We start from the raw sequence: 22,667 nt of genomic DNA, 5'->3' as shown, positions 1-22,667 counted from the left end.
AAAGGAGTGGGCTGGGATGGGATTGGCAGTTTGGAGGGATATGCTTGTGCATCTTTATATGCATGCTTCTAGACTGTTAGTATTCTGAGCACTCCTTGCAAAAACAGTGATAATGTAAAGCGAGTGTGGTGAAAGTGCTTGGAATGATGATGAAAGTATTTTCTTTTGGGGATTTTCTTGGGTCCACCCCTTGCCTCGTGGGAGACGGCCAGACTTTGTTGAAAAAAAAAAAAAAAAAAAAAAAAAAAAAATTATATTATATATATATATATGAAGTAGTTATATATATATATATATATATATATATATATATACATATATATATACACATAATTTGGTAGACAGCAACCAACTTCCAGGGAAGTACTAACCAGCCCTACCAGATGACTGTGAAACAGAAACCTGTAAACTTGCTTTTTGCATGATGGTAGGATTGCAAGGTTTCTTTTTGTCTCATAAACACGCGAGATAACAGGGATATCTTGCTACTCCCTACTTACACTTTGGTCACACTTCACAGACACGCACACATGCATATATATATACATACATCTAGGTTTTTCTCTGCTTTTCTAAATAGCTCCTTTTTGTTTTTCTTTACTTTATTTCTTTCTATTGTCCATGGGGAAGTGGAAAAGAATCTTTCCCTCCAGCAAGCTTATGCGCGTAGTCGAGTGAGGCTAACTTCAAAATGCCGGGAGCAATGGGCTAGTAACCCCTTTCCCTTCCTGTAGACATTTACTAAAAAAAGAGAAGAAGAAAAACTTTATAAAACTGGGATAAGCTAAATGAAACGTGTGGATGACAAGAAACAGATGACTGCTGATGTTATGAATGAAAAGAAGTTGGATGTCCTGGCCCTAAGCTTCGAAACAAAGCTGAAGGGGGTAGGGGAGTTTCAGGTGGGGGGAAATAAATGATTAAATCTGGAGCATTCTGAGAGAGAGAGTTAGAGCAAAGGAAGGGGGTAGCAGTAAATGTTAAATGGGGAGCCGTTAATTGGAAGGCTAGAAAATGAGAATAGAAAGAAATTTGGTAAATTCAAGTTAATATGGATTAAAGTTTTGGATGAAAAAGAGGAAGTAAATCAAATAATGCACAAGTATGATGTAGAAAGGGAATGCAGGGAGAGAAAGAGATTTTGGGAGATGTTAAGAATGTGGATAAAAGGAGATGGGAACCAAGGCGACCAGGTAATGGTACTAATGCTTTAGTAGAGGGGCAACTAGAGAGGGTGAGGTCGGAGTCATTGATTTAGGTGTAGATAATCAGCCCTTATTGAGTAAGAGGTAGATTTGGGAAAGTTAGGAGGTAATAACAAATTTTAAGAAAAAGGGAGGAAATAAATAAGTATAAACAAGGATATGGATGGAAGTTCGTGACAGTAGTTTGTTGGATTATTGGCATTGAAAGGTAAAAGGGACTAGTACAGACTGATGTAGTGGGGGTTATAAGAGGGGTTCAATAGATATAAAACTGATCACTTTATAGAATGTATCACTGAGAAGTTTGTAGATTGGGATAAGGAGAATAGGGGGCACAGGGAAGGAAAGAGAGGTGAAGGTTTATAAACAAAAGAGGAGGCAGTTAGGTAAGATATAAACAGTATTGGAGGATAGATGGGCAATGAGAGCATGGCAATAAGATATGGGGGGTTTAAAAGGTGTATTAGATTGAGAAGTAAAGGTTAAGGGTGGGATGGAGGGAACAGGAGCAATGGTGATGATGTAAAGAGAAAAGTAGTATGAGAAGTTTTTACAAAGTAGAAATGATGCAAGGAGGGAAGAGTATGGAGAAAAAGAGAGAGGAAGAGAGTGGGAAGAATGGGAGCAAATGAGAGTGGATGTTATCAACAAATTTTCAAAGTTCAAGAAAAGTTTTGGAGGAGAAACAAGTTGTGTTCCAGAATAAATGAATTTGTAGTAAGAGGAGAGTTATTAAATGGAGAGTTAGAGGTGAGGTAGTTAAAGAAGGAGGGAATATTTTTGAGGAATTGTTAAATGAAAATTGAAAAATGAAGAATTAAGGAAAGCCTGGGTATTTGGTTTGCAGTTAAAACAGACAAGGGGAGGAAGTAACATCTTGGTAGGAGTGGAAGGAAGAGCTTTAAAGTTAGGAAGAGAGGGGGAAGTTCATGAGGCAGAGGTCCAAAAACTTGGAAAGGGGGTAAGGCAGCCGGGATTGATGTGGGATAAAGATAGAAATGTTAAAAAAGCAGGTGGGGATATAGTTTTGGGGGAGTGGTTGGTTGGTACTTTATTTAATAAATGTATGGAAAGAGGGGTAAGGTACCTAGGATTGGCAGAGAGCATGTAGTCCCTTTATATAAAGGAAAGGGGATAAAAGAGTGTAAAAATTCATAGGGGAATAAGTCTACTGAGTATACCTGGAAAAGTGTATGGTAGAGGGTTATTAATTGAAAGAATTAGAGGTAAGACAGAATGTAGGATTATGGATGAGCAAGGAGGTTTTAGGAGTGGGTAGGGGATGTGTAGATCAGGTGTTTACATTGAAGCATATATGTGAACAGTATTTAGATAAAGATAGGGAGGTTTTTATTGCATTTATGGATTTAGAAAAGGCATATGATAGAGTGGATAGAGGAGCAATGTGGCAGATGTTGCAAGTATATGGAATAGGTGGTAAGTTATTAAATGCTGTAAAGAGTTTTTATGAGGATAGTGAGGCTCAGGTTAGGGTGTGTAGAAGAGAGGGAGACTACTTCCCGGTAAAAGTAGGTCCTTAGACAGGGATGTGTAATGTCACCATGGTTGTTTAATATATTTATAGATGGGGTTGTAAAGGAAGAAGTAAATGCTAGGGTGTTTGGGAGAGGGGTGGGATTAAATTATAGGGGAATCAAATTCAAAATGGGAATTGACACAGTTACTTTTTGCTGATGATACTGTGCTTATGGGAGATTCTAAAGAAAAATTGCAAAGGTTAGTGGATGAGTTTGGGAATGTGTGTAAAGGTAGAAAGTTGAAAGTGAACATAGAAAGAGTAAGGTGATGAGGGTGTCAAATGATTTAGATAAAGAAAAATTGGATATCAAATTGGGGAGGAGGAGTATGGAAGGAAGTGAATGTTTTCAGATACTTGGGAGTTGGACGTGTCGGCGGATGGATTTATGAAGGATGAGGTTAATCATAGAATTGATGAGGGGAAAAAAGGGTGAGTGGTGCGTTGAGGTCATAGTGGAAAGTCAAAAACGTTATCCTAGGAGGCAAAGAGGAATGTATGAAAGTATAGTAGTTTTACCAATGCACTTATATGGGTGTGAAGCTTATGGGTGGTAAATGCAGCAGCAAGGAGAAGGCGGTTGGAGGCAGCGGAGATGTCCTGTCTAAGGGCAATGTGGTGGTGTAAATATTATGCAAAAAAAATTCGGAGTGTGGAAATTAGGAGAAGGTGTGGAGTTAATAAAAGTATTAGTCAGAGGGCAGAAGAGGGGTTGTTGAGGTGGTTTAGTCATTTAGAGAGAATGGATCACAGTAGAATGACATGGAAAGCATATAAATCTATAGGGAAGGAAGGCGGGGTAGGGGTCGTCCTCGAAGGGTTGGAGAGAGGGGTAAAGGAGGTTTTGTGGGTAAGGGGCTTGGATTTCCAGCAAGCGTGCAGTGCGTGTAGATAGGAGTGAATGGAGACGAATGGTACTTGGGACCTGACATCTGTTGGAGTGAGCAGGGTAATATTTAGTGAAGGGATTCAGGGAAACCGGTTATTTTCATATAGTCGGACTTGAGTCCTGGAAATGGGAAGTACAATGCCTGCACTTTAAAGGAGGGGTTTGGGATATTTGGCAGTTTGGAGGGATACTGTTGTGTATCTTTATATGTGTATGCTTCTAGACTGTTGTATTCTGAGCACCTCTGCAAAAACAGTGATAATGTGCGAGTGTGGTGGAAAGTGTTGAATGATGATGAAAGTATTTTCTTTTTGGGGATTTTCATTCTTTTTTGGGTCACCCTGCCTCGGTGGGAGACCGGCCGAATTGTGGAAAAAAAAAAATATATATATATATATAATATATAGTATATATATTATATATGTTAGTATATATAGTATATATATATATATACTATATATATATATATATATATATATAGATATATATATATATATAGATAATATATATATATATATATATATATATATATATTATATATATATATATATATATATATATATATATATATTATCTATATATATATATATATATATATATATATACATATATATATATAAGTATATATATAATATATATATAATATATATATATATATATATAATATATATATAATATATATATATATATATAATTATATATATATATATATATATATAAATATATATATAAATATATATATAAATATATATATAAATATATATATAAATATATAATATATATAATATATATAATATATATAATAAGGTAGCTAGCTTATGAGAGGTTTTTACAAAGCAGAAGTGTTATAAGAAGAGCAGAGTATATGGAGAGTAAAAGAAAGGTAAAGAGAGTGGTGAGAGAGTGCAAAAGGAGAGCAGATGATAGAGTGGGAGAGGCGCTGTCAAGAAATTTTAATAAAAATAAGAAAAAATTTTGGAGTGAGTTAAACAAGTTAAAAAAAGCCTAAGGAAAGTATGGATTTGTCAGTTAAAAACAGAGTAGGGGAGTTAGCAGATGGGGAGAGGGAGGTATTAGGTAGATGGCGAGAATATTTTGAGGAACTTTCAAATGTTGAGGAAGAAAGGGAGGTGGTAATTTCATGCACTGGTCAGGGAGGTATACCATCTTTTAGGAGTGAAGAGCAGAATGTAAGTGTGGGGGAGGTACGTGATGCATTACGTAGAATGAAAGGGGGTAAAGCAGCTGGAACTGATGGGATCATGACAGAAATGTTAAAAGCAGGGGGGTATATAGTGTTGGAGTGGTTGGTACTTTTGTTTAATGAATGTATGAAAGAGGGGAAGGTACCTAGGGATTGGCGGACAGCATGTATAGTCCCTTTATATAAAGGGAAAGGGGACAAAAGAGATTGTAAAAATTATAGAGGAATAAGTTTACTGAGTATACCAGGAAAAGTATACGGTAGGGTTATAATTGAAAGAATTAGAGGCAAGACAGAATGTAGGATTGCGGATGAGCAGGGAGGCTTCAGAGTGGGTAGGGGATGTGTAGATCAAGTGTTTACATTGAAGCATATATGTGAACAGTATTTAGATAAAGGTAGGGAAGTGTTTATTGCATTTATGGATTTAGAAAAGACATATGATAGAGTGGATAGAGGAGCAATGTGGCAGATGTTGCAAGTATATGGAAGTATTATGGGGAATCAAATTCAAAATGGGAATTGACACAGTTACTTTTTGCTTATGATACTGTGCTTATGGGAGATTCTAAAGAAAAATTGCAAAGGTTAGTGGATGAGTTTGAGAATGTGTGTAAAGGTAGAAAGTTGAAAGTGAACATAGAAAAGAGTAAGATGATGAGGGTATCAAATGATTTAGATAAAGAAAAATTGGATATCAAATTGGGGAGGAGGAGTATGGAAGAAGTAAATGTTTTCAGATACTTGGGAGTTGACGTGTCGGCGGATGGATTTATGAAGGATGAGGTTAATCATAGAATTGATGAGGGAAAAAAGGTGAGTGGTGCGTTGAGGTATATGTGGAGTCAAAAAAGTTATCTATGGAGGCAAAGAAGGGAATGTATGAAAGTATAGTAGTACCAACACTCTTATATGGATGTGAAGCTTGGGTGGTAAATGCAGCAGCAAGGAGACAGTTGGAGGCAGTGGAGATGTCCTGTCTAAGGGCAATGTGTGGTGTAAATATTATGCAGAAAATTCGGAGTGTGGAAATTAGGAGAAGGTGTGGAGTTAATAAAAGCATTAGTCAGAGGGCAGAAGAGAGGTTGTTGAGGTGGTTTGGTCATTTAGAGAGAATGGAACCAAGTAGAATGACATGGAAAGCATATAAATCTATAGGGGAAGGAAGGAGGGGTAGGGGTCGTCCTCGAAAGGGTTGGAAAGAGGGGGTAAAGGAGGTTTTGTGGGCGAGGGGCTTGGACTTCCAGCAAGCGTGCATGAGCGTGTTAGATAGGAGTGAATGGAGACGAATTATACTTGGGACCTGACGATCTGTTGGAGTGTGAGCAGGGTAATATTTAGTGAAGGGATTCAGGGAAACTGGTTATTTTCATTTAGTGGGACTTGAGTCCTGGAAATGGGAAGTACAATGCCTGCACTTTAAAGGAGGGGGTTGGGATATTGGCAGTTTGGAGGGATATGTTGTGTATCTTTATACGTATATGCTTCTAAACTGTTGTATTCTGAGCACCTCTGCAAAGACAGTGATAATGTGTGAGTGTGGTGAAAGTGTTGAATGATGAAAGTATTTTCTTTTTGGGGATTTTCTTTCTTTTTTGGGTCACCCTGCCTCGGTGGGAGACGGCCGACTTGTTGAAAAAAAAAAAAAAAAATGTATATATATATATATATATATATATATATGTATATATATGTATATGTATATATATGTATATGTATATATATATGTATGTATATATATATATATTAAAATATCTCCATGGGGAAGTGGAACAGAATTCTTCTTCCGTAAGCCATGCGTGTTGTAAGAGGCGACTTAAATGCCGGGAGCAAGGGGCTAGTAACCCCTTCTCCCGTATAAATTACTAAATTTAAGAGAAACTTTCGTTTTCCTTTTTGGGCCACCCTGCCTTGGTGGGATACGGCCGGTGTGTTGAAAGAAGAAGATATAAAATATATATAGTGTAATTGTTAAAAAAAATGTGAAATGAAAAACATAACAGCACAGCAGCCTATCCTAAGATTAGCACAATATCCACGAGACAAAATTGTACTGAGATTAACATGATCTTACATAAAGAGGCTTCAACATCTCAAGTTCCTGAGCAAGAAACACAGTAGTGTAGCAGAAGATAAAAGACAACTGTGTTAGAAGGTTCATGGTGTTTTGTTGTTTGTCCGTCGATTCGACGAGGACCATCTAGTCATCCTGGGGTCGAAGTTGGTGGGTACTCAGATGACTTGTCAGGCCAATCCGCGCACGAAACGTTCTCTGGCAGTGTGGACAGGGAAGGGTGGCGGCATCGAGGGGTCTGATGGCTCTGGTCTTCCTCGCCTGCCTGCGCTGCTCAGCTAGTGAAATTCTGCTTGCCTCGCAGGATGTTGCCCCTTTCTGGACAACTGCTCGCCAGTCATTCCTGTCCTGAGCTATCAGCTCCCACATGGTGTGGTTGATGTTGAAAGCTTTCAGAGCAGTCTTAAGGGTGTCCTTATAGCGCTTCTTTTGGCCTCCTTGAGAGCGCTTTCCATGCTGCAGTTCGCCAAACAAGAGTTTCTTTGGCAGCCGGTGGTCTGGCATGCGAGCAACGTGACCTACCCAGCGAAGCTGTGTCTGCATTAGGATGGTGTAGATGCTAGGCAGGCCAGCTGTAGTCAGCACTTCTGTGTCTGGGATCTTATCTTGCCATTTGATGCCAAGAATTTTTCTGAGCCGTGTGGTGTGAAAGTGGTTCAACTTTCTGGCGTGACACTTGTAGACAGTCCAGGTTTCGCAGCCATAGAGAAGTGTGGTGAGGACTATGGCTCTGTACACCTTGATCTTGGTGCTTGTGGTGATGCCTCTTCGGTTCCATATATTCTTGTGGAACCTGCCGAAGGTGGCACTGGCTTTGGCAAGTCTGGCATTCACCTCATCATCGATGACAACGTTTCTGGAAAGGGTACTGCCGAGGTAGGTGAATTTGTCTACGGCGTTCAGTCGCTGCCCGTTGATGGTGATGTTTGGCTCAACATACGTCTTTCCTGGAGCAGGCTGGTGCATCACTTCAGTCTTCGTTGTACTGATTGTCAGCCCGAAGCTGTTGCAGGCGTCAGAGAACTTGTCAACACTGTGCTGCATGGCGGCTTCTGAAGCAGCGTTGAAGGCGCAGTCATCAGCAAATAGCAGGTCATTGATGGTGTCAGTTGCAGCCTTGGTTTTGGCTTGAAGCCTCCTGAGGTTGAAGACAGACCCATCTGTACGGTACCTGATGCCGATTCCTGCATCTGTGTCCCTGAATGCGTCTGTAAGCATGGCCGAGAACATCAGGCTGAACAGGGTGGGAGCAAGCACACAGCCTTGTTTCACTCCATTTGAGACTGGGAATGGTTTAGACGTCTCTCCGTTGTCTTGGACTCTGGCCAGCATTCCATCGTGAAGTTGGCGTACGATGGTGGTGAACTGATAAATTATAGTTTTCATATGAATTGTATCAGTAAGTAATGTAGTTTTGCAATATGCCATTTGAGCCACAAAAATCCAAATGATTTTGTACCATACAAAGTAATTCAATAACAAGACTGTAGAAATAAAATAATGAGCAAGAACAAATGTAACGAAATGAACAGTTCAATTTTTTCACAATTAATGACACTTAACAATTAAGGTTATTCAACTCTTTCTAAAAAAGGACAAGACTATTTGATCAGTGATGAACCTGCCTTTAGCAAGGAATACACCATTCACGAGGAACTTGATTTCCTCTTCTTTGCATTTGAATTGTCACTCACTAAAGCATGTCTCGTCAACATGCTTGCTCCTCTTACAAATGAGTAAATCTGCTCAAAATACAATTTATAAACAATCTCAAAGTAGATTAATGGCATGATATACTTTAATACCTTACACTGCTGACACACACTTTCCTATTTATATTTAATGTTCCATTTCTGTTTTGAAGATTCCTCCTCTCTTTCAGAAAAGTGAGTCTGGCAATATTTTATATAAATTTACCAGTAAGTTTTCATTATCTCCCCCATCCCACCAAAAAAAAAAAAAAAAAAAAAAAATTGTCTTTCAGTACCACAGATAACATGCAATTTATATTAAATTCTTCTGCTTTAGCTTGTTTTCATATTACTGTTTCAAGGCACCGCTGTTATAGCAAACAGTAGCTACAGTAGATATTATTTTATCGTAACTATGACACGACCTATAATCACCAGTGGCACATAAATGTATCCTGAAACATACACGCTATGTAAAATTTGTATTTGGTTGATTCAAGGAATCTTGAAAAAGCCAACCAATGAATGTTGGCCATGCTCTTCAACCACTTAATTAAAATATTTATCTGTGCCTAAATATAGACTACCTTAATTAAATACTGAATGGTTTATTTATACAATAGTTTCAAATAACGGCAACAAATTTCTACTCAAGGAAAAACAATGTTAATGAATTTTTATTTAACATATGACTATTGTTTTATGTTCAAGAAGGGATAATTGAATATAACTGTATGGCAATAAAACCCATACCTACATGAATGCATATTTTAAAAAATCAGTGCCCACTGGCTCCATTTTTGGCACTGAAATTCTTTTGAAACATTTCTCTTAACAGTGTAGATTTCATCATTTGCTGATATTCATGATTTTCATTCAGAATATAGACATATAGAATTTGCATAAATAAAACTTCTAAACTTTTGTCTTTCAACCATACATTTTAACTGAACCTTGCAGTGGGTTCATGCATCTTAATTTCCTCAAATTTCAGAGATGTGAAAATCTTATTTTATAGTTTCTTTAGGGAGTAACTAGTTAAAAGCAATATTAGGAATCAAACTTTAATTGACTCAATGCTACAGTACCTGTAGTTTTTATTAAGTGCATATTTTAATCCACATGTATTTTAAACATGGATTTGTGGAACTTGAATCAATTATTATATAAGATCTTATATACAGAAGACTCATAATTCAGGCACCTGCAACTCATTTATCAATAACTATTAAATCCTTTCAGTGGCCGTCACAAAGAGCTACATCACAAGAGGCCAGGAAATATTCAATTTTTACTGATTTTCCTGAGGACAAGTAAGGCTCCCCTACACCCCCCCAGTCCATTTTGTGTGTTTTTAATAAGTCTGATTCAATTACTGGGATGCCATAAACCATGACCAATTATTCATAATATTTCATTATCCGGGAAACAAGAGTAAATCTTCTAACCTTGTGTGACTATGAATTTAAATGGAAAGCAAGTGTAACAGAGGAGAGGCCTGGGGATGAGGTAAGTGAATGGAGGAAATGTTTTAGTGCCACGAATGTCTACCTTATTTATTTAAACGTTTTTTAAATTTGTGTAAAACTGGCTAAATTACCAAATTCTGTGTACTTTACAGGGTAGTTGTAATAATTGAATTGGTGGTTTCTTGTACTCAACTGATGGAACAGAAGGAATACTAGCAAAATAGCTAGGAATTTGGTCAAATGGAGCAATGGAACTGATTTAAAATAAAACAAAGTTGGTGAAATTGCTGATGTGTAAATTGTGCCCAGATCACCAATTTTCCACCTGCATAATTCCATAAGTTTTCCATCAAATTTCATACTTCCGGTGTCATTACCTTTAGAAAAAGATTCTCTACCATTTCAAAAGAAAAAACTTTTTTTTTTTAAGTAGACACTGGGGGCAATATTAATTTCATTGGTCTGGACAGTGAAAGAGTTAAATTTTGTTCACAAAAACCAAGTCACACTCAAAATATTTCATCAACTGTAGGATAATTTCCTTTCATACCCAGAGCAAAGTCATTGTTTTAGGGGAAGGCATAGCTTCACTCACTGGAGTAAACTAACCCACCCACATAGTCAACTGCCTTCTGAAAGTGACCCATACCTCACTCTCAAGTTTGTCAGTCCAGTTGTGATGCTTTTCATTGACTCATCTTATCTCTGGATATTAACCACTGAACCCAAAAGGAATACTATTAATACTGACAGTGCCAAGACGAAAATTAAAAAGTGGAACTCTTTACAGCTTCCAAGAAAACTTAGGTAAATATACTTCAGGGAGCATAGTGAAAGTGGGAGGTGGTAAAGGCCAGTAACCCAAATTTACATTGCAAATGCACATGCCCCTGCCTTTAATAATTATTTACCTGCCCTAGCAGTATTTATGCAATTGCTGAATATATTGGTGATTGATAATAATATGTAAGAAACTTGTTAACCAAGAAAGCTGTGTAGTGAAATCATGGTTTAGCGGTGAATGCATCAGCTGATCAAGCAGTCACAAGATATTTCCTGCCAATTCTGTGGCACAGAAGGACCACATCAGCCATCTTTACACATTTCTGTAGCAACAAGGAATTTAAAGACGGATAAAATTCTTTGTCACTTTTTTAACCCTATTTCAAACAAAAAATTTAGATTGCCCGTAAAGCCAAGGCATGATAGTGGCTCTCTCTGCACTGCAAATCATTATTGTAATTACACACTGTAAACAATTTCATTGTGAACTTGCAAAGAAATAAACATTTGAATTTGAAAAAAAGTAATGAAGTGAAGCTATGATGTCATTAGTGGCTGTCGTTTTAAAAGTCATCACAGCTCATGCCACTGAGCCATTTCTCCAGTTTCTGTGTTAAGGAAAACAGGCCTTAAAAATGGTAAGTGATGGTGGTAGGTGGTACAGTACAGTCACATTTTTCTGTACACATATTGTGAAGGGCCAAAATAACCCTCCTCACACATTTCCAGATCAACAAGCAACAACAATTATCTGTTAAAGGTTCTGGGGATTATCTTCCCAACTGCAGTCACAGACCAGGCCTAATAGGTTGGAAAAGAAATATTACAGGATCAAGAACTATTACAAGGCACACAGGAAAGCAATATGTATACTTACTTTATACAGAAGTTTGTAAGATTTACCTGTCATCTTGCTTGTTCATTAGACAAAAATGATCAGCAATTGTGTCAGAATGCAAAACTAATTAAAAGGTTTCCATTTCATACTTATTTGACAGGACAGTCGTACTTCCCTGGATAGTTGCTGTCTATCAACTTACAAGGTTAGGTAAGAAAACAATCATTTCTGATGAATCAAGAAAAAAAAGTTGCCCCCCCTCCCACTTTTTTAAGGTGTCAAAAATGTAGCTTTATTTATCCCACATTTTCTCCACATCACAACTTGTGGCGTGGAGAAAATGTGGGATAGCACTGATTTCCAGGTGCATAACTGCACAAACCACAAGTCTACTTTATTATTTTTTTCACCAATATGTATCCCATTGTATAAAAAGCTTCTAAGCAGTTTTGATACTAAGTACACGCAAATTTCCCTCAACTGGTGCAGCCATCAAGTTAAATTTTCGTTAATAGTACGTACCATACATTACACTCCTACATAGCATTTGCCTTCTTGCCCTATATATTCACCATAAAATGTATGGAAGATCAACCCAACATTTCAAGGTTTTCATTTCTTACAATATCTTTTCAATTCATTATTACGTACTTATCATGCTTATCAATGTAATTTCCTTTTTTGTTTTTACTTTTCTTCCAAATGTAACCCAAACCTTCGAGTCCGACTGCTAAGTCAATGGTTGCTCTTGCCATGACTTTCCAAAGGAAGAACAGCTACTACATTTATGTGTTAGTAGGCATAAATGTCTGTAGCACTGTATGCCAGTGGGTGTTATTGCCAGGCCCCCCCCAGGGTAAAAAGCACCAATGAATAGATTATTGTGCGATAAAGACTTGAGTCATATTTTCTCCGACGAATGCGAAAACAACATTCGAGATGCCAGAAATTCCACTGAAAGTTTGCCACTCCGGTTACTTCTGACACATTAATGACAATGTTCCATCGTGTCTTTTTCATGTAACACTGTACAGTACAGTATATCAAATTTGCTTCCCACTTTCACTTTGTAAGATGCTTGGCTTCTGGCAACACTATAACGATCTGCATTTTTTGCAGTGACAACACTGGCTATTAGCTGTATTATAAAAAAATATAAAATAAATTACAGGTATAATATAATAATAATCATAATAATAATAATAATAATAATAAAAATTACTACTAAAATAAAGCTTTCTGAAAAATTATACCTTTAAGTCCTTCATAATGCGGCAGTTTTTTATGGGTCCTACTACAACAAATATCTTGTAAAACTCTTGGTCCGTAAGTGTCTGTGGAAGGTAATTAATGATGAGATTTGTCCGTGTCTCCCCATCAGGAAGCGCTGAACTGGTAGAGGTCTCGTAACTCATTGTGCACTTTCTTATTTTTTCAAGCCTAACCTGTAAGAGAAAAGTACACTTCTCAGCGATTAAAATAAACTCAGTAACACCTAATACATACCGTAGCTAAAAGCTGCCATTAATATGAATGTATATCTAATGTACAAACACTTAGGGGAGAGGGAGCAAAGATCTTGCCAGACAAGGAATAGTTGCTAACGTGTTTTCTAGTGGACAACACAAAACGATGTTAATTAATCAGTGAATAACTCTTAACTCTTCTTCGCAAGAAAAAAAAAATTGTAGTAGTATTGTACTGTACTGAACACTTGCTCACATTTGTGAAACAATGTGATCAAACCCAGAGAAGACAGCTTAGTGATAACCCTCTTAATTTAGAGCCCTCCCCTCCCCTCCCCCCAAAGTACATGGAAATGACTGGATACATGAAGAGGCACATGGCAGTGTGCACAGGATGAAAGGGAGCTTTTCCGAGAAAAGCGTTCAATGGACAGTAGACTATGTATGTGATTTCTGTCCGCCAGACATTTGAGGCTTGTGTACTTTTCTGTAATTTTGGAACCAGCAGATTTAAGCCAATATTTGTCACATACGATAAGGATTTAATCTGCCATATGAAAGTTCTGAAGACTTTCCACAGTAGTGGAAGACTAAATGTGAACTGCAAAACCATTTTTGTCTTGGTAAATGACAGATCTGCCAGGCTGGATTCTTCAATGACTACACTTCTAAAATTGTCAAGATATTTCACCCAAAGTCATCATTTCAAGTAGTCCCCAATTACAGTATGTAGATTTCTGTGACTCACTTTGGGAAATTATGAAGTACAATAAGCCATCATCTTTTCCGTGCATATGGGGATGACGTACAGTACATGACAGAGAGCGTGAGGGATTTTTTCCAATTTGATGGACACCAAAGAGAAACCTGTTTCTTGATGTAGATTCTTCATTGTGAGGGCACTATAGGCAGAAACAGTGACATCTCACTGGGAGTAATGTAGCAGCAGACCAGTTATTAAATGATGTGGAATTCATTGAAAGATATTCAATAAATAGTACTTATTAAATGGAGTTCAACACCAGATGTATTCGTATTACTTTTCTTGCTAAGTTACTGATCGTAAGTAATATTACTGTCTAACACCTTTATAAATATTAAGTCTTCTTTAAACAAATCAGCTGTATCCCACCGAAGCAGGGTGGCCCAAAAAGAAAAACAAAAGTTTCTCTTTTTAACTTTAGTAATATACACAGGAGAAGGGGTTACCAGCCCCTTGCTCCTGGCATTTTAGTCGCCTCTTACAACACACATGGATTACAGAGGAAGAATTTCGTTTCACTTCCCCATGGAGATAAGAAATAAACAACAAGAACTACGAAGAAAATAGAAGAAAACTCAGAGGGATGTGTATATATACGTGTGTACGTGTGACCTAAGTGTAAGCAGTAGCAGCAAAATGTACCTGAAATCGTGAATGTTTATGAGACAGAAGACACCAGCAATCCTACCATCATGTAAAACAATTACAGACTTCTGTTTTACATTCACTTGGCAGGACAGCAGTACCTCCCTGCGCGGTTGCTGACTACCAACCTACTACCTTAACCCTTCGACTGTTTTGGTCATATATATACGTCTTACACACCACTGTTTCTGACATATTTATATGCGTAAATTCTAGCAGCTTCAAATCAAGCGGGAGAAAGCTGGTAGGCCCACATGTGAGAGAATGGGTCTGTGTGGTCAGTGTGCACCACAAAAAAAAATCCTGCAGCACACAGTGCGTAATGAGAAAAAAAAAAAAAAAAGCCGTTTTTTTTTATTAAAACGCTGACTTTGAGGTGTATTTTCGTATAGTATTTATCATTGTATTCTCGTTTTCATGGTCTCAGCTGATAAAATGGAAAACGTATTACAGAAATAGAGATGATTTTTTACTTTCACGATGAAAACGACCTTGAAATTGAGCTCAAAGTAGCGGAAATGTTCGATTTTTACCAATGTTCAGGAGTAAGCAAATGACACCACACGTCCAATACACTTCAACTGGGGAGTCTAATATTCTTTCACTAGTGCACTGATATTATTTATACCATTTTTATAATAATGCAGTAGTCTGCATAACAGTAAATTTTGCATTTTGTATGAATAAAAAATCAAAATAGAAAGCAATAGTAATATGAGGGGCCTAGAGACGTGACTAATGAACAGAGGATATGTTATTTTAGTGCCAAGAATGTCTACATTGTTTATTCTGGACCCTATTTTGAAATTGGCATCTTTTTTAATTTGCGTGAAATTGCCCAAATTACCAATTTCTGAACACTTTATTGGGAAGTTCAAATTGGTAAATGGGTGGTTTCTTGTACTCAACAGATAGAAAAAATGGAGTTCTAAAGAAATAGCTGAGTTTGGTCAACTGGAACAACGAAACTGGCCAAAAAACAGGGCTCAAAGTCGGCGAAATTGCCGATGTGTATATGTCGCCGAGACTGCTAACTTTGCGGGAGCGTAATTCCAGGAGTTTTCGACCAAATTTCGTACTTTTGGTGTCATTACCATCGGGAAAAGATTCTCTATCATTTCATGAGAAAAAATAAATTTTTTTTCCCCAAAATTTATCGGCATTGAATGACAGTTTCAGAAAGGTGCCTGTGACAGTCAAAGGGTTAAATAAATATTAAGTATGTACCAGTTTCATTTTGTGTACAGTAACGTATTACAGTGGACCCCCAGTTTTCATCCTTAATCCGTTCCAGAAGGTCAGTCGAAATCCGAAATGGACAAAAACCGAAGTAATGTTTCCCATAAGAAATAATGTAAATCCAATTACATTGGGCCCTCAATAATTGTCCGGTCTGAAAGTCGTCCATTTTGGAAATACAGTGGACCCCCGCTTAACGTTGGCATTGCATAGCGTTAAATCTGCATAGCGATACATTTTATCGCTAAAATTTTTCCTCGCATAGTGCTAAAAAAATTCGCTCAACGCGATTCGTCCGAGACGCGTCCATGCGGCCTGAGCCAGCCTCACTTGTTCTGCCAGTGGCATTGTTTACAAGCCAGCCTCCGCGGTAACATTCAAGCATACAATCGGAACATTTCGTATTATTACAGCCTTTTTATAGTGATTTCACCTGAAAAATAAGTGACCATGGACCCCAAGAAAGCTTCTAGTGCCAACCCTACAGGAATAAGGGTGAGAATTACTATGGAAATGAAGAAAGAGATCATTGCTAAGTATGAAAGTGGAGTGCATGTCTCCGAGCTGGCCAGGCTGTATAGTAAACCCCAATCAACCATCGCTACTATTGTGTCCAAGAGAACGGCAATCAAGGAAGCTGTTCTTGCCAAAGGTTTAACTGTGCTTTCGAAACAGAGATCGCAAGTGATGGAAGATGTTGAGAGAGTGTTATTGGTGTGGATAAACGAAAAACAGATAGCAGGCGATAGCATCTCTCAAGTGATCATAAGTGAAAAGGCTAGGAAGTTGCACGAGGATTTAATTAGAAAAAGGCATGCAACTAGTTGTGATGCGAGTGAATTTAAGGCCAGCAAAGGTTGGTTTGAGAGATTTAAGAGGCGTAGTGGCATAGATAGTGTGATAAGGCATGGTGAGGCTGCCAGTTCGGACCAAAAAGCAGCTGAAAAATATGTGCATGAATTCAAGGAGTACATAGACAGTGAAGGACTCAAACCTGAACAAGTGTTTAATTGTGACGAAACAGGCCTGTTTTGGAAGAAAATGCCAAGCAGGACCTACATTACTGAGGAGGAAAAGGCACTCCCAGGACATAAGCCTATGAAAGACAGGCTTACTCTTCTCATGTGTGCCAATGCTAGTGGTGATTGCAAAGTGAAGCCTTTATTAGTGAATCACTCAAACTCCCAGAGTGTTCAGGCAAAAGAATATCCTCAACGCTAATTTGTGTGTGCTGTGGAGGGCAAACAATAAGGCATGGGTCACTAGGGACTTTTTCTATGACTGGTTACACCAAGCATTTGCCCCCGCTGTGAAAAATTACCTAACTGAAAAGAAATTAGACCTTAAGTGCCTCCTGGTGTTAGACAATGCCCCTGGTCATCCTACAGACTTGGCAGAGCGACTTTGTGGGGACATGAACTTCATTAAGGTGAAGTTTTTGCCTCCTAATACCACTCCTCTCCTGCAGCCCATGGACCAGCAGGTTATTGCAAACTTCAAAAAACTACACAAAAGCTCTGTTTGAAAGGCGCTTTGTAGTGACCTCAGAAACTCAATTGACTCTAAAGAGTTTTGGAGAGATCACTTTAATATCCTCAATTGTGTAAACCTTATAGGTAAGGCTTGGGAAGGAGTGACTAAGAGGACCTTGAACTCTGCTTGGAAGAAACTGTGGCCAGAATGTGTAGACCAAAGGGATTTTGAAAGATTTGAGGCTAACCCTGAGAGGAGTATGCCAGTTGAGGAATCAATTGTGGCATTGGGGAAGTCCTTGGAGTTGGAGGTTAGTGGGGAGGATGTGGAAGAGTTGGTGGAGGAGGACAATGAAGAATTAACCACTGATGAGCTGCTAGATCAACTTCAACAGCAAGAGGCCACACCTGAGAAAATTGCTTCGGAGGAGGGGAGAGAGAAATTGAAGAAGTTGCCTACTTCAAAGATTAAGGAAATCTGTGCAAAGTGGCTTGAAGTGCAAACCTTCATGGATGAAAATCACCCTCAGACAGCTATTGCAAGCTGTGCTGGTGACTATTACACTGACACTGTTGTGAAACACTTTAGGAAAGTCATAAAGGAAAGAGAGGTACAGGCCACTATGGGTAGATATGTTGTGCGACAGAAGTCCATTGACTCTGAAGCTGGTCCTAGTGGCATTAAAAGAAGAAGGGAAGCAATCCCGGAAAAGGACTTGACACCTCAAGTCCTAATGGAAGGGGATTCCCCTTCTAAACATTAAAACCATCCAGTCTCCCCTCCTCCCATCCCATCAATCATCACCACATCTTCAATAAAGGTAAGTGTCATGTAATTGTGCATGTTTTCTTAAGTTTGTGTGTATTAAAATTAATATTTCATGTGGTAAAAGAAATTTTTTTTCATACTTTTGGGTGTCTTGCACGGATTAATTTGATTTCCATTATTTCTTATGGGGAAAATTAATTCGCATAACGATAATTTCGCATAACACCGAGCTCTCAGGAACGGATTAATAGCGTTATGCGGGGGTCCACTGTAGTCCTGTTATTTCGAAGGGAAGGCCCAGCAGCCTGGGCCTTCCCTTCCCAGCCAGTGTGCCACTGTTTACCAGTGAGCGACGGTCCCCTCACTTGCTCCAACGAAATACGTATTTCATAATATTCCATTGATTTTAATGCTTGCAAGTGTTAAATAAGCTACCATGGCTCCAAAGAAAGCTCCTAGTGCCAAGCCTTTGGTAAAGGTGAGAAATACGATTGAATTTAAGAAAAACATCATTGAGCAAAGTAACATTTATGAAGGGGTTCAGGGAAACCGGCAGGCCGGACTTGAGTCCTGGAGATGGGAAGTACAGTGCCTGCACTCTGAAGGAGGGGTGTTAATGTTGCAGTTTAAAAACTGTAGTGTAAAGCACCCTTCTGGCAAGACAGTGATGGAGTGAATGATGGTGAAAGTTTTTCTTTTTCGGGCCACCCTGCCTTGGTGGGAATCGGCCAGTGTGATAATAATAAAAAAAAATCATTGAACAATATGAAAGTGGCGTACGTGTGGGCGAACTGGCCAGGATGTATAACAAATCCCATACAACCATATCTTCCATCATAACCAAGAAAAAGGAAATCAAGGATACTGTTGTTGCAAAGGGGTAAATACGTATGCTGACAAAAATGAGATCACCAGTACTCGAAGATGTTGAGAAGTTATTATTGGTGTGGATAAACGAGAAACAATTAACAGGAGATAGTCTTATGATGTCGCTTATTTGTAAGGCTAGGCAGTTGCATGACGATTTGGTAAAGAAATTGCCTGCAACTAGTGGCGATGCGAGTGAATTTAAGGCCAGCAAAGGCTGGTTTGAGAGATTTAAGAAGCATACTGGCATACACAGTGTGGTATTGTGCCTTTTTTGTTATTTACAGTGTGGTAAGGCATGGTGAGGCTGCCAGTTCTGACAACAAAGCGGCTGAAAAATATTTGCAGGAATTCAAGGAGTACATAAACATTGAAAGACTGAAACCTGAACAAGTGTTCAATTGTGATGAAACAGGCCTCTTTTGGAAGAAAATGCCAAAGAGGACCTACATTACTCAGGAAGAAAAGGCACTGCCAGGACACAAGCCTATGAAAGACAGGCTGACGCTCATGTTCTGTGCTAATGCTAGTGGAGAATTCAAAGTGAAACCGTTACTAGTGTACCATTCTGAAAATCCCAGTGTTCAAGAAAAACAATGTTATGAAGAGTAAATTGTGTGTGTTTTGGAGATCTAATAATAAGGCATGGGTCACAAGGGACATTTTTGTTGAGTGGTTCAATGAAGTGTTTGGCCCTAGTGTGAAGAATTACCTCCTGGAAAAGAAATTGGATCTCAAGTGTCTCCTAGTAATGGACAATGCACCTGCTCATCCTCCAAACTTGGATGACCTAATTCTAAAGGAGTTTGGGTTCATCATGGTAAAGTTCTTGCCCCCGAATACCACTCCTCTCCTCCAGCCCATGGACCAGCAAGTCATTTCAAACTTTAAAAAACTCTACACCAAAGCAATGTTTGAAAGGTGCTTTAATGTAACCTCAAGACACTCACTTGACCCTAAGAGATTTTTGGAAAGAACACTTCAGTATTCTCCATTGCATAAGCCTTATAGGTAAGGCTTGGGAGGGAGTGACTACCAGGACTTTGAACTCTGCTTGGAGAAAATTGTGGCCAGATTGTGTCCACAAGAGGGATTTTGAAGGGTTTGAGGCAGCCCCTGACGAGCCTATGTCAGTTGTGAACTCTACTGTCGCACTGGGGAGTTCCATGGGGTTGGATGTGAGTTTGGAGGATGTGGAAGAGTTGGTGGAGGACCACAGTGAAGAGCTAACCACTGAGGAGCTGCAAGATCTTCAGCAGGAAGAGCAACAGATCGCAGCTCAGAATCTTGCTGCAGAGGAGGAGGAAGAGAGATGGAAGAAGGTGCCTTCTTCAGAAATTAAGGAGATTTTTGAAATGTGGGGTAGGATGGAAAGATTCATGGAGGAACATCACCCTGAGAAGGATGTTGCAAGCCATATCGGCAACTTGTACAGTGACAGAGTCTTGGCCCATTTTAGGGAAGTTTTAAAGAGACGCCAGAAACAGAGCTCTCTGGACAGTTTTTTTGCGAGACAGGACTCCAGTGACTCTCAAGGTGGTCCTAGTGGCATTAAGAAACAGAGAAGAGAAGTAACCCCAGAAAAGTAATTGGTACCTGAGGTGTTGATGGAAGGGGATTCCCATTCCAAACAGTAAATAATCCAATCTGTCTCCTTCTCCAGTCTTCCATACACTAAGAAGAATCGCCAATAAAGGTAAGTGTTATTCTGTTAATGCTTCATTCATCATGTGCCATTGTATTGTTTATGTACTACATCTATGTTTCATGTAAAAAAATTTTTTGTTTTAATACTTCTGGGTGTCAGGAACGGATTAATTGCATTTACATTATTTCTTATGGGGAAAATACTCGAAAATCGTCTATTTCGATAATAGTCCCACTTCCAGGAACGGATTATGGACAATTATTGAGGAACCACTGTAATCCGTTCCAGACACCCAAAAATATTAACAAAAAATACATTTTATAGAGAATAACTATAGTGTTGCAGCTCTTCAGTGGTTAGCTCTTCCTTGTGGTCATCCATCAACTCATCCACATCCTCGCCACTCACATCCAAACCCCATGGACTTCCCTGAAGCCACAATAGATTCCACAACAGGCATAGGGCTGTCAAGTTTGCACTAACTTATATTAAGTTAGTAATAGAACTAGGCATTAAAAACAAAATAAAAAGTAAAATACATACACAGTACATACATTACTTACCTTAAAATATTTGTAGTCTTAATGTAGGGCGAGTAGTACTTATTTGCAGGAAGTCAGGTGTATGTAGCCAGTAGATGCTGGTACTATGTAGTCCGCCTGGGCTATTTATATACCTATTTAATGCGGCCCAGAGCCATATTATTACCATCGACATACTATGTTCACCGAGTTTAATCGTTTCTAACAACTACCTTTAGATGCCATCATAAAGAAAGGGAAAATTAATGAATAATTCATTCCGAGAATTGTAAACAAAAGCGTTATGTATCAAGGGCGGTGACTGGGCCAACGCAGATTCATACACATTTTCTCTGATGCTGGACCAGAGAAAACGTAATGTTTTCCTTCTGCCTGGCTAGCATACCTCCATAGCATATAAACATTGCATGTTTATATGCTATGTAATGTGTTTGTTATATAATTTTGAAGAAAATATCAAAGATGGATTAATGAAAACATCTATATTAACCTAAAATAAGACATTTAATGTGCCCAAGAGTGATTATTATTATGTATTAGGGTTATTACTATGGCGTCAAGACTAGAGGGACACTTAGTGAACGAGCAACAAAGGCAAGTTTATATGCTATGTAACGTGTTTCCTATATAATTTGGAAGAAAATATCATAGATGGATTAATGAAAAATGTCTGTATTAACCTAAAATAAGACATTTAATGTGCCCAAGAGTGATTATTATTAGTGTTAGTATCACGAACATATCAGCGGCCCAGGCGGATGCATCTGAAATGGATGATTTCCGAGCAGATGTACGAAACCCAGGGTAAAAATTCACTGAAGTGGTCAAAAACTGAATTGTACAATATCCAGACCGGACAAAAACTGGAGGTCCACTGCATTTTATTTTTGCTTTTTAGTGTTTAATTATGTCTGGGAGGAAATAAAATTTCTGTGGTACTCACACTATCTGAATGTGTACCATGTTAATTCTGAAAACAAAGCTCGAGGATGAAGTAAATGTAAATTTTTTGTCATTTTCTTTCCAAGATACGCAAGTTTTTCTATCAACACTGCCCACTGTGAGGCAAGTTAGAACTGACAAAGAAATTTTAGCAAATTCCTCTAGCAAAACTTTACTTTCCTGAAGGCCAGCAAGTTTTTCTTGTAATCCATCAACATCATTCTCACTTTTATAACTTCTAAATCAACAGCACTTCTTACCCAGCTCTGCTCCTAAAGTTCCATTTTGGGAAAAACACTGATCTCAATTTGTAAATTTATCAAGTGTTCCTGGAAAACCTCAAGAGGGTCTTAACGGATAACAACAAATTCAACATGCTTTACAATATGAATAACATCCTCCAGACCAATGAAGGTCTGTTTGATTATTATTACAGTACATTCATGTAAGGGTCATAAAGCACAAGGGTGAGATAATAGGACTGAATCCAAGGAGAGGAAGGGTAGCTCCAAGTCTCTGGCTCAAAATCCCTTCACCAGCACCATAGCAGTTCCCCTGAAGGAAAATCATTTGTTGACAGCATCAAGATTCTCTCTCTTGCATACAAAACCCCACACTCTCCAA

At 38.5% G+C, this 22,667-nt stretch overlaps 1 protein-coding gene across 7 annotated transcripts in view; it reads right to left on the bottom strand.

Moving 5' to 3' along the window:
- Positions 1 to 22,667, bottom strand: part of LOC128692354 (sex-lethal homolog) — a 173,703-nt gene that overhangs the window by 141,889 nt on the left and 9,147 nt on the right. For all 7 annotated transcript variants that reach the window (XM_070096415.1, XM_070096413.1, XM_070096416.1 and 4 more), the window contains exon 2: positions 12,944 to 13,135. In XM_070096415.1, coding sequence (XP_069952516.1) covers positions 12,944 to 13,105 — 162 coding nt within the window. In that variant the 5' untranslated portion in view covers positions 13,106 to 13,135. The remainder of the gene's footprint in view (positions 1 to 12,943; positions 13,136 to 22,667) is intronic.

The sequence above is a fragment of the Cherax quadricarinatus genome, chromosome 53, assembly GCF_038502225.1.
Source record: "Cherax quadricarinatus isolate ZL_2023a chromosome 53, ASM3850222v1, whole genome shotgun sequence".
In the NCBI taxonomy this organism is placed as follows: Eukaryota; Metazoa; Arthropoda; class Malacostraca; order Decapoda; family Parastacidae; genus Cherax; species Cherax quadricarinatus.
The sequence above is the reverse complement of the archived record's forward strand: the minus strand, read 5'-3'. Positions and strand labels throughout refer to the sequence as shown.